Here is a 12797-nt window from a genome sequence, read left to right as displayed (position 1 = left end):
GGTTTTCTGCAGTGCTTGATCTGGACACAAACGGCACTGTTGTTCCTGGTTTTGAGGACTCCAGCCTTCCTGTGGGTCTTTGGTGATGGCCTCACTCTCATGTTGAAGCTGATATTTTCTCTTTGCTTCGGTGTTCTTTAAGTAGAAACTGGAGTAAATTTGGGTTTTACTGTTTTTTTCCCTTTGTTTTTATTTTTATTTTTGGGAGGAGTATTGAAAAACCAAACCTTAATGGATATTGGCACTCATGTATCTCCTGATAGAACCTGGAAGGAGGGGATTTGTAAAAGCAGCCTCTTTGACTTGAACCTGAATGCTGCTGGACTTCTGAGCTTATATATTTTGTTCAAAGTGACACCACTTTTTTAAAACGGAGGTTTTCTGAAGAATGTAGACAAACCAAGCTTTATGTTCCCCACAAAGACTTCTTTAGATTCCTTTAGTGAACTACAGACTTATTGAGGCAAAATCATTTAATATTTTTGTTTTAGATTTTCCTAAATCGAACAACGTTTCTGTTGAGGAACAAAATGTCATTTTTTAAATTAATAAAATAATTAAAGTTAAGTTGAAAAGTTTTAATTGTTTTTCTATACTAAGCACAAAAACAAAACTGCAAAGATTAAAGAACACAATTTATAAGTAAAAATATGCAAAACACAACAAAATTATACGCATTAAAATATTAAAAATTAAAAGATAAGATGCTTAAAATACATGTAAAACATCTAAGTAAGCTGTATTGAAGATCAACAGAAAAAAAGAAAAAGTTCTTAAAACAAATAAAATGTCCAAAACTTGAGGTAAAAATCTTAAAATCCTAAAACTGCATATTTCCAAAAAGGATTTTGTGGGCTGAAGCCACAATAACATCAGTGCCAGAGTCCTAGTTTGTTGAGGTCTTTTTTCCCCCCACACACAGACAGCGTCTGGCTCTCCTCCAAGAAGACTTTTTCTTGGGTTTGGGGATCTCTCTGGGATTCTCCTCAGATATCTCTAGAATCTCTGAGTCCAGATGGTGCCCCGGTTCTCTGGGATTCCTTGATTCTTGAGTGTTTTCCACGCGTTGTACACAGACCAGCGGCAAGTGCACCTGCTGCCGGATCAGGCTTGGAGCAGGGTTGTCTCTCAGCAGCTGACGGATGAGGGCGTTCTTCTCCTCCAGCTGTGTCTTCAGACCCTCTAGCTCCGTCTCCAGACTAAGCTCCTTTATAAAGTCAGCAAGGTCTTTACTCACCATTTGGCAAAGACTATCGTGCTCAGCTTTCAGTTCAGCAAGAAGCTGCAGGGTGTTTGTCCGCTCCTGAGTGTAGACTGAGACTTCTTTGTGGAGCTGCTGCTTTAGGGTCTCGACTTCTTGTCTGGCCTCGAGGATCTCAGAGTCGAAATTGGAGCTGAGTTCTTGGCACAGAACCTTTATCTGGTCCAGCTCTTCCTTTAAATCCATCTCTGAGGTGGATGTTCCTTGGAGGGAAGCCATCTGCAGACGAAGATCATCCAGTTCCTCCTGCAGACGTTTACTTTTGTTTTCTTCTGCAAGAAGAGCTGCCTTCAGTTCTTCCTTGTCATTCAACAGCTTATTTTTCTGCCTCCTCAGTACTTCCCTCATTTGGTTTTCGTTGTGGATCCTATTCTCTTTTTGCTGAATTTGCTTTTCAAATCGGCGTTTTGCTCGGTCCAGTTCAAAAGCCAAAAACGATGCTCTTTCGTTCTCCTGAAGAAATCGCTCTCTCTCCTGTTCCAGAAGCAAATTCAGATTATCAATGGTGTGGTAGAGTTGGGGCACCAGGTTGGGCCCTCTGCTGTTCTGCCTTCTGGAAAAAGATCTCTGGTTTGACATCTTTTTCAATTTTGGAGGTAAAAACAAGAACTCCAAATTGTGGATCGTCAAAATATTTTTGAGTCAAGCAGCAAACAAACTCTGTAACTTCTGGAAATGTCCACAGCTAGGTTAATTTGTAGTCTGCCAACGATCACGACTGAAAGAGCAATGACTTTAAACCCCACCCCTTTGTAGTTTTGAAAACAAACTTCACTCTATTGGCTGTTGTCACGTGACATTGTTCCAGAAGTCAGCCATGTTGGCGTTGTTAAAACATACGCTTGACGACGATTCCAGAACTCCGTTTTAAAGAGAAGCAGTCAGTTGTTGCCGTGGATACAGCTGTCGGATTTGGTCAGACAGAACAATTCAGTTACAGTTTGAATGTTTACTAAAAATCCTGAAGAACCAGAGAGTGAAGACAAACTGCTGACAAAAAGATGATTGCTGAGCTCCAAGAGAATTTTGCTCCTTCTCAGAAATTATGATAAAAATCTTGAGTCTGCCGTTGATTACATTTCATTATTATTTAATTATTTAACATGGGAAGGTGTTCAAAAAAGTTTGATAATCTTTAGCTTTTTTACTCAACATGGAGAAGATCATTAACAAGCCCACGACCAATGAGGTCATCAGAAAACATGGGTTGCCTTTGATATGAATCATCTCCATCAGTTCATTCAGTAAAACTCAAATAACACTCCTTCACTTTTGGTTCAAGTCCATCTCTGCATGTCTGTTTGTGGGTCATTTGTACATCGCTAATCTTAAGTGAATATTTCCAACATGGCGGCCTCTCATTGGGTTGCAGAAGTAGTTCAAGCTGTGCTGTAGGGCTCTACACACTTTTAGAGTCACACTTGTCCTTGAATGACTATATGTACATGCCAGTGACGTGCGGTGAGGTTGATGGCTGGTGAGGCACCAACTCCTCTGGAGTCAGATTTACAATGAAAGAACTAAATATTTCACCTTTCATCCAATGGCAGCTAACAGCTTATAAATTACACACAAGAAGATATTTGTCCAACAGAGGATATATCTTTTATGGACATGGATAGAACACTCTTCTTGTGTATAAAATATTCATATGTACTGTAAACATTTTAAAGTATACAGATGTGTTCAGCACACATTTGACCCTCAGTAACTGTTTCTGATAGTTTTCCAACTTCAAATTCTGGTGCTTTAATCAGATATCAAATGTTGTGAAAAATGATCATAAAAATCAAATAAATTATTCTCTGTTAACATTGAGTCCTGCCGTCAGACATGAGGCACAGCGCTCCAGAGCCTCACCAAGGGTTTCCGCTCCGTCTGTGATCGCGCAACACTCAAATTCGGCGATTTTAACCTCAGAAACTGTGGAAAACATGTTGAGTTGACTGAACATGTATATTTAACACAGATCAGTGGAAAATAATATTTACTTAATTTACCTTTTTCTATTTTATCACGATTATGACAGGTGAGGATTTGCCTCACCTGACCACACGTCACTGGTACATGCGCACAAAAAGCTCCTGCAAACAAGTCAGAGTCCAGCTGCCACTTTGAGTCCTGTTGGTAAACTATAATTGATAATCACTAAAAACAGGAAATGTAGCACAAGCAAAAAAGTTTTTTTTTTTATTATTTCATTACATCTTCAGTAGTTTTTAATGGTTCTCATCAAAGTAGAACATCTGTTTCAAATGGAGATTTGTCCTGACTTTTTATTGTTTTTATCCATCTTTTTACTCTGATTTATTTTTATTCTGTACATTGTCTTTGAGTTTCTTGTGTGGTGCTCCTAATAAAAATGATTTTTATTTTATTTTATTTATGATATTTTCTCCTTCAAAGATTCTGCAGATCCTGGTCAGAGCGGTGGTTGAGAACTTGAATGACAGCCAGGGGGTTCCAGCCGGAGCGCTGAGCCCCAAACTGAAGGAGCTCCTGGGTCGGGTCAGTTCCCGCCACAGCAGTGACGCTGAGATATGGCGGCAGTACGCACTGTTATATGGTGATGGCTGCAGCGACAGTCCAGAGGACAATGACAAGGTCAGAGACCCGGACTCTCACTATGTGTAACAAATGCCCCATGTATGGAAGGGTTTTCCTTTTTCACAGTTAGAACCTAACTCTGTTTTTGCAGAGCTCGAATTGAATGAAAAAGACTAGTGTATCTAATGATTTCACTTTTTCGCTGTTTTCTTCATTGTTCCAGCACTTAAATACAGACAGAATGACACAGATTTACAGGTTAATAAAGTAAAAAAAAAAGCTAACTTTAAAAGTAAAAATCTATCAATCAATCTGAAGTACATTTGCTTTTATTTTAAAAGGTTCAATTACCCAAACAAATACATTTGATCAGTTAGCAGCAACCTGCCTATTTATACTTCGACATGTAAGGTTTTTGTAGATCCACCTTAAGGAGCAGCTCCAATTTGAGGTTAACCTTCAGCTTCTTTTAAAGACTACAGTGTCAGGAGGCTTCATGAAAACCCACATCATTACCCCTCCACCACTGTGCTTCACAGTGAATTTGATTTTTACTGATACTACACCCAGCATATCCAGAACAGACAACAGTGGAGCAAAAATACATGCAATTTAGTGATTCTGCAAGTTGTTCAACTTAAAAAGATAAGAAGCCTGTAATGCTCTAATACACACTTATACACATCTATAAAAGACAAAATGTAAAATTAAATATTCTAAAACAAAAAAAATTAAAAAATCAAATTTTGTAGAACTCAACTGTTCTTAACCCTTGTGCTATCTTAGATGACCCCACCCTTGCATTGACGTGTTCTCCCTACCATGACAAAGGTGGATAAAGGTGGAAAGATTTCATGTAATCCATGGACACCAGTGAAGATTACAAATCATTGAAGAAAAAAGGTTCAGAGCACTGTCTAGTGGGTCTAGATGACCCAACTCCCACTGTTAAAGTGCCTAGGATAGCACAAGGGCTAAGGTTGCACTGTCATAATAACCGCGCGTTATTCGATTAGCGCCCCCTGCTGTCATGTGGAAAATAAGCATGTTTGACTTTGGATTCAATGAATGTGATTAATGAAGCAGGCAGAAGGCTGTAGAAGTTCAGAGATTATTCTTTCAAATAATGGTGCACTAAAGTAGATGGCATCTGTTTCCTGTGGAGAACTGACTGGAAAATCTCCTGAAGAGCCCCGGCTTAATCGAGGTGACGTAATAAAGGAGCAGCCAGCTTTTTCTATCTTTGGATGTAAAACTTTGTTCAAGATGATCAACTTTAAGATGATGACATTTTTATAGGTATGAATGGCTCTGGACTTTCTACATGACAGGATGATGTTGAGCTTGATCTCAAGTTCATAAACTGTTTAAATGCAGCTCCTGTATCATGAACTTGACTGACGGCCCTAAGAGTAAACCCGGCAGACCGTCTAAAGACCCAAATGACCTTAACCACACAGATCAAATTGTGCTTTTTCCAGGCGCTGCAGTTCCTGACCAAAGCTCATCGCTGCGAGGTTCAAGCTGGCAGTTGGGAGAAAGATCCCGCTCTCTTCAAAGAGGTGATCAAACGGGCCGTCCACATGGGACAAGGTGAGAGCTTCGATTCAGAGTTTATCAGCAGAGGCTTTACAAATGCATCAATGACGGGTTTGCTGTAAGAGCACCTTCTGCTGCTAGAAAGGGGTCCAAATCTCTGAATGGATCAGACAAAAGAAAGGAAAGTCGAGGTCTGATCTGAGACATTACTGGAAAAAAAACACCATATGTTTGAGAAATTCCAAATCCTTCAAGCAGCCATCATGTAGTATTAAAAAAAATGTCTTCTATTCATGTTAAATCACTACATAAAAAGTGTCTCACGGGTGTCAAAGAAAATCAGAATTTGAGACCAACTCCGATAGAAAACCCATTTTTGGTGTTTTTAACATATTCTTGTGGAATTTTCAGATGTTGGAAGACACGCATAAAGAACTAAGCTTACAACTGCATTTCTGAGTGTTTTATTTATTCAAATCATTGTGAATCAGGAGCAGACAAAAAAATGTGGTTTGAAAAAGCTTCTAGCAGTAACGTAGATGCTACAATCAGTTTCATCATTGCTTGCCTTTTTTGCTGCAGGTAATGTTATGATATGTAATGTAATTTTATTATGTCATGGGGTGTTGTCTGTAAAGCTGTACGGTCAAATATGACCAGCAATATTTTTGGTTATTTACCGTTTTTTAGAAAAAATAAATAAATTAAGGCTTCCTCTTTAAAATGCAGATTTTCCCCTTTTAATTTGTTTAATTTAAAGTAAAAAAAAATATGAGTTTACGATCCAAATGTTTACTTTTAAGACTAAATATTTAAGCTAATAGAATTAAATGTTTAGTTTGCAAATTAAATATTTTGATGTCTTTTGTAGAATCCACAACCATGCCGTTTAGGTCCACAGCCTTCTGACTGTTTTTTAATTTTATTTCTTTTTTTTTTCTATCACTTCCTGCTGCATCTACTGCTCTGGTGAAATCATAACCCCGTCCAGTGCGAGCTGGTTCAATACCAGTCCCTGACAGAAATGATCTCAATAGTTCTTTCTAGCTCATGCCTACCTCCCTTTGAAGGTGGGTAGATAAAAGAGGGGACGGGGAGTAAGCATGGCCGGCTGGTCCTCGGCTGGTCTGCTATAATAATCTCACATTATTCGAGTAGCGCCCCCTGCTGTCGTGTGGAAATGAGCACTTTTGAATTTGGATACAATGACTGATTAATGAAGCAGGCAGAAGGTTGTGGACCAACACTGCACGGTTGTAGACTCTACAAAAGTAAACAGATCCCCCGTCCACCTCTGGTGTCAATCAAACCAATATATTTTAGATAGGAGAAATACCTTTCAGGTGAGGGTGGCAAGTGTTCCAGTAGAGGAGGCTGTACTGACAGCTCTCTAAAGTGCAGCGATGCCCTGAGAAGAACCCCTTTTACGAAAGAATAGCAGTTAAAACGGCTCATCGATGTTTTCAGCCAGCAAGTTGGACATGTCTTGATTCAGAAGAACATGCATAGACAACGAGTCTGGCCAGAATAAGAGCGCAAAATCCAGCTTTTATTTTGGTAGTCTTTTTCCACTTATCGGCAAGTTTATTTGCATGTAAGCTAAATATTTAGTTAGGAGTTAAACATTTAGCTTAATAAATATAACACGTATAAATACAGGAATTAAAGATAAAATTATGCATTTGAAAGATGAAACCTGTTTTGTTTCTCCTAAAACAGGCTAAATAACAAACATTTTTGCTGGTAATATTGGACTGCAGCTTTACAAACAGCACCCCACTGTCTAATGAACTCCTGATGCTCTGCAGAAACATTGTCAGAGAAAATGACAGGTTTTTGAAATTTGGCTAAAAACAGCATAATTGTCATTAAAAGACTTTAAATCAAAGGATGATCAGTGGGTCTTTAAGGGGCGGAGTCATACTTTTCCCACAATTTTATTTCCTCTTAAGATCTGAGAACTTAAAGGATCAGAGTGAATGTTTGGATAAACCACGTTAGATAGATTGAGGAGAGATTAAGATGCTCCGAGCAGCGTTTTTGGAAACGTCAACATCAAGGTCAATGTGAAGATGAAGTAATAGAGCCAGCAGCCAGCTGTTGTGCAGATCCAGCTCAGATGACGACACTCACAGCAAAGGACAGATAAAGCAGAGCAGGAGGAAACTGTCTCCATAAATCACCACCGGTTGACCTTCACAGCAGAGGCGGAGGAGGCAGGAAGCAGCTGGGCTTCCTGCCATCAGGAAGAGGGAAGAGCTGACCTGTGAGGAGGTTGTTACTGCAGTGATGCCACCTGTTGGAGCTCATTCCCCGATTAGCAGTCATTTCAGTCTAAAACACAAAAAACTAACTTCTGTTTGTTTGGAAAATCTTCCAATAAAAAGCTGTTGTGTTTTTTAAAAGTTCCTGCAGTCCCTGAATGTCTCTTCATCTCTTAGTGACCATCAGCTGCAGTGAGAAGAAGAGCAACCCTGCTGAAGCTCTGCAGATGCTCTCCTCCACCCGCCTCAGCCTCCGGAGTCTGGTCACCAAAGCCAAAGTAAAGTCCAGCCACTTTTTATCTGAGTGAAGCTGACATTTCTGCTTTCTCTGGGGTGGGGGGTGTCAGTGTGTTTGGGACCGGTGGGGGTTCAGACTCACCTTTTTCTGCGGTAGCAACATAACAGAAGCCGTAAGAAAGCAATGATTGGTCTGAGTCAATGTTTCCATGGGAACTACTCTCTCTAATCAGGAGTGAGCTTGTTGGAAGACCCCACCCCTACTACTTGAAAATGGGTTTGGGAGAATCTGTCAATCAGACATTTCAAACATTTGATGTGAGACCAAAGACTTTTATTCCGGCATCTGACTGGTCGGTTTCTATTGAATAATTTTGTCTATAGAAAAAAAAAATTGTAAATAAATTAGTATCAGCAAGAATATGTCACTCAGTCCAGTTCACATATACAGTCAATTTTCCCCAAACACTTTCTGGTTGTTGTGTGACTCCCGACCGTGCTTTAGGTTGCTTTTGTTCAGGATTTCCCCCACAGGCTGTTGAGTTGGGAGGCTTTGGTTTGCTTTCACACATGACTCTAACGGAAGAGAACCAGAGACCGAAACGGAACCAAATCAAAAACGAAATAATCTCCCTTTGAGAAAACATGTCTCTGGGACTAGAATTTCTTTCTTAAAATAGGAATTCTTAAGACCATTTTTCTTACACCATTAGCCTTTTTTATTGATTATTTAAAGAAAATCTCCCAATGGGGTAAGAATATTTGACTTGTTTTGAAGGGGCTTGTTTTTGCAGCGTAGTGTGCTTTTAGGCCAGAGATGTGACAGTCACACAGATCATGAATTCAAAACTATATATCTAGATAGCTTATTTATGATAGAAACTGTCTCAAGTCCTTCCTGTTCTATCTTATTAACTTACATAATGGTGACAAAATTAACAGATCAGTGCAGATATGTGTCATCATATCAGTTTGTGTAGCTTCTGTGGCGTTGTGTAATATTTTTTTGCCCTCAAGTCTCTTCATTTCTGCTGTAGAAAACCTGCTGGTCTCTCACTCATAGTACTGTGTGGATTTAAAATGTTCACAAAAACCTTTTCTGTTATAAATACAGACGTTTACCATCTATGCATGCACACATTTTTACAGTTGTTTTTTTTTTCAGAAATGAGGCCCCTGGTGAGCTTTCACACCTGTCTAACAAAGCAGACTATAGGAACTGTTGTGCTTCACACAGTGAGCTATGGAAGTCTTTCTGTTCCATCAGATTCTGAACTTTTTAAACCCTCGAATTTTCAATTTGAATTTTTAAAACCTTTGCATTTAAAAATTCAGAACGAAAATTTGAGGGTTTAAAAAGAATTCAGAATCTGATGGACCAGAAAAACCTCCATATGAAAGCAGCCCAAACTCATCCTGCCACAGTCTTTTTGGTTACTGGTTGATTAATAATTAAAAGGTCTAAAACACAAAAGTTTACAATTTAATCATCAAAATCAGTTTAGCTTAATAAAATACTTTGATGTTTACGAAATGTTACTTTTATGCCTTGATGATGTTCCTTTGTGATTAGAATCCGTTTGTGCCAAAAACATGTTTTTTAGCACCAATGGAACCCCGGCAAAATTATTTGTGTACCGTTGTGATTCTAATCAAGTTGTGCTTTTGCAACTGTTTTGGTTGACTGCTGCATCAGAGGATCTAGAGCAGCCATGAAAGTTGTTTTTAAGGCGTTCCCCCCTCAGCCTCTCACCTCGCCTGCTTTGCTATCTTCCAGCAACTGCACACGGATGCGGGCACAGGTCAGCTTCCCGCCGAGCTGCAGGATGGCATCGCCACTCTGGAGGAGCTCATCGCTGCGCTGCAGAAGCAAGGAGGCCTGCGGCGAGACAAATCCCTGTGACATCCTTACAGACACGCCCCCTTCCTTTGAAAGAACTCCCAACATCATCTGTTGACTTCAACAGATGACTTATTTTGGAATCACGTTTTTATAGTTAAATACCCTAAATGGAAAGAACATTGAACAGTAAAATCTTAAAAACTCTTAAATGAATTTGTTTTTATGCAGTTTCTCTTTCATATTTTCCACCAAATATTGAGAAAAATAAAAGAAAATCTGAAATAGTGTTTTAATGTTTGTCTTTGTCATTTTTATGGAAATTCTGCCCTTCACTATATTTTTAGTCATCTTCTCATGTCTTGGATTTAGTCTCAGAGCTTACATTTCCCTAAAATATATCTTTATACATCAGCGAGTGTTGGGAACCTTTGTTTTCTTTCTTTACAGTGAAGCTTCAGATGATTTATCTTTTAAAGTGGAATATGTAAAGACTTTGATACCATCCATCCATCCATCTTCCTCCGCTTATCTGGGACCGGGGCAGCAGTCTAAGCAGAGATGCCCAGACTTCCCTCGCCCCAGCCACTTCCTCCAGCTCCTCTGGGGGAACCCAGAGGCGTTCCCAGGCCAGCTGAGAGACGTAGTCTCTGAGCTTCATTGTGTCCTGGGTCTTCCCCGGGGCCTCCGCCCAGTGGGACATGCCCGGAACACCTCTCCAGGGAGGCGCCCAGGAGGCATCCGGACTAGATGCCCGAGCCACCTCAACTGGTTCCTTTCGATGTGGAGGAGAAGCGGTTCTACTCCGAGCTCTCCGCTGGTGACAGAACTTCTCACCCTATCTCTAAGGGAGCGCCCTGCCACCCTGCGGAGGAAGCTCATTTCAGCCGCTTGTATTCGGGACCTCGTTCTTTCGGTCATGACCCATAGCTCATGACCATAGGTGAGTATTGGAACGAAGATCGACCGGTAAATTGAGAGCTTTGCTTTTCGGCTCAGCTCTCTCTTCACCACAACGGACCGATACAGCGACCGCATAACTACGAACGCCGCTCCGATCCGCCTGTCAATCTCACGCTCCGGTCTTCCCTCCCTCGTGAACAAGACCCCAAGATATTTAAACTCCTCCACCTGGGGTAAGGATACTCCACCCACCGAGAGATGGCAAGCTACCTTTCTCCGGTCAAGAACCATGGCCTCGGATTTAGCGGTGCTGACCCTCATCCCAGCCGCTTTACACTCTGCCGCAAACCGCCCCTATGCTCGCAGGAGGTCCTGGCCTGATGAAGCCAACAGGACAACATCATCTGCAAAAAGCAGAGAGGAAATCCAGTGGTCCCCAAACCAGACCCCTTCCGGCCCCTGGCTGCACCTAGAAATTCTGTCCATAGAAACTATGAACAGAACCGGTGATAAAGGGCAGCCCTGCCGGAGTCCAACGTGGACAGGGAACAGGTCTGACTTACTGCCGGCTATGCGAACTAAGCTCTTGCTCTGGTCATACAGAGACCGGACAGCCCTTAGTAAGGCTCCCCGGACCCCATACTCCCAGAGCACAGGATACCACGGGGGACGCGGTCGAACGCCTTCTCCAAATCCACAAAATACATATGGACTGGATGAGCGAACTCCCACAATCCCTCCAGCACGCTAGATAGGGTGTAGAGCTGGTCCACTGTTCCACGACCAGGACGGAAACCGCACTGTTGTTCCTGAATCCGAGGTTCGACTGTCAGACGGACTTTCCTCCGTGAATTAGTGCCACTCCAGGTTAACCTGGTTCTGATTTAGAAGGGAGCTATAGATGCCTAAATTGAGGTGTTGTTCCACTCCTGTTGATAAAGAATGTTCAAAAATGTTACTGGGGTGCTCGTATGGTTTCACTTTTCCTGTCTTGAACATACTAGTCCAGGTTAAATTAATGACAGACAAAAGGGTTAAAAAAAAGTTGTCAACTGATTCAAATCCAGCCTTGAACTATTTGATTGTGGGCACCTTGACAGGATGTGATGTCATATATATAAAAACAAAAAAACACCCTCTCACCCTGCGCGGGTGGTTTCTCCTCCAAGCTCAGGTTCTCTACCAGAGGCCTGGGAGCTTGAGGGTCCTGCGTAGTATCTTGGCTGTTCCTAGCACTGCGCTTTTCTGGACTGAGAGGTCTGAGGTCTTTCCAGGTATCTGTTGTAGCCACTTCTCCAGCTTGGGGGTTACTGCCCCGAGTGCTCCAATTACCACAGGCCCCACTGCCACCTTCACTTTCCAGGCTTTCTCCAGTCCCTGGTATTTCTCCAGTTTCTCATGTTCCTTCTTTCTGATGTTCCCATCGCTTGGCACTGCCACATCCACCTCAACGGCTTTCCTCTGTTCTTTATCCACCACTACAATGTCTGGTTGGTTCGCCATTACCATCCTATCAGTCTGGATCTGGTAGTCCCACAGGATCTTTGCCCTCTCATTCTCTACCACCTTCAGAGTTTTTTTTTTCCATTTTGACCTTGGGGTTTCCAGTCCATATTCTGCACACATGTTGCTGTATATTATTCCAGCCACTTGATTGTGGCGCTCCATGTATGCTTTACCTGCCAGCATCTTACACCCTGCAGTTATGTGCTGGATTGTTTCAGGCGCCTCTTTGCACAGCTATACCTTGGGTCTTGTCTGGTGTGGTAGATCTGAGCCTCTATGGCTCTGGTGCTCAGGGCTTGTTCCTGAGCTGCCAGGATGAGCGCTTCAGTGCTGTCCTGTAGGCCAGCCCTTTCTAGCCATTGGTAGGACTTCTTGATATCAGCCACTTCAGTTATGGTCTGGTGGTACATACCATGCAGGGGTTTGTCCTCCCATGAGCATCTGTCCTCCAGCACTGTATCCTCTGCCCTTTATTGCTTGAGACATTCACTGAGCACACTGTCAGTTGGGGCCTTGAGCTTGATGTACTCATTGATCTTGGATGTTTCATCCTGGATAGTGGCTTCTACAATCACTAGTCCTCGGCCTCCTTCCTTGAGGCTAGCATACAGTCTCAGTGTGCTGGATTTGGGATGGAACCCTCCATGCATGGTGAGGAGCTTTCGTGTTTTAACATATGTGGTCTGTATCTCTTCCTTTG

The 12797-nt window shown here is 41.8% G+C and overlaps 1 protein-coding gene across 2 annotated transcripts in view; it reads left to right on the top strand.

Annotated features, from left to right (window-relative positions):
* Positions 1–9978, top strand: part of ttc27 (tetratricopeptide repeat domain 27) — a 72193-nt gene extending 62215 nt beyond the window's left edge. For both annotated transcript variants that reach the window (XM_023963354.2, XM_078931721.1), the window contains exons 17-20: positions 3668–3865; positions 5290–5401; positions 7789–7889; positions 9626–9978. In XM_023963354.2, coding sequence (XP_023819122.1) covers positions 3668–3865; positions 5290–5401; positions 7789–7889; positions 9626–9751 — 537 coding nt within the window. In that variant the 3' untranslated portion in view covers positions 9752–9978. The remainder of the gene's footprint in view (positions 1–3667; positions 3866–5289; positions 5402–7788; positions 7890–9625) is intronic.
* Positions 9979–12797: the final 2819 nt, after the last annotated feature.

Source organism: Oryzias latipes, chromosome 15, assembly GCF_053564925.1.
Source record: "Oryzias latipes strain Hd-rR chromosome 15, Olatipes_Hd-rR_3.1".
Lineage (NCBI taxonomy): Eukaryota > Metazoa > Chordata > Actinopteri > Beloniformes > Adrianichthyidae > Oryzias > Oryzias latipes.
This window is presented reverse-complemented; position numbering and strand designations above follow the sequence as displayed.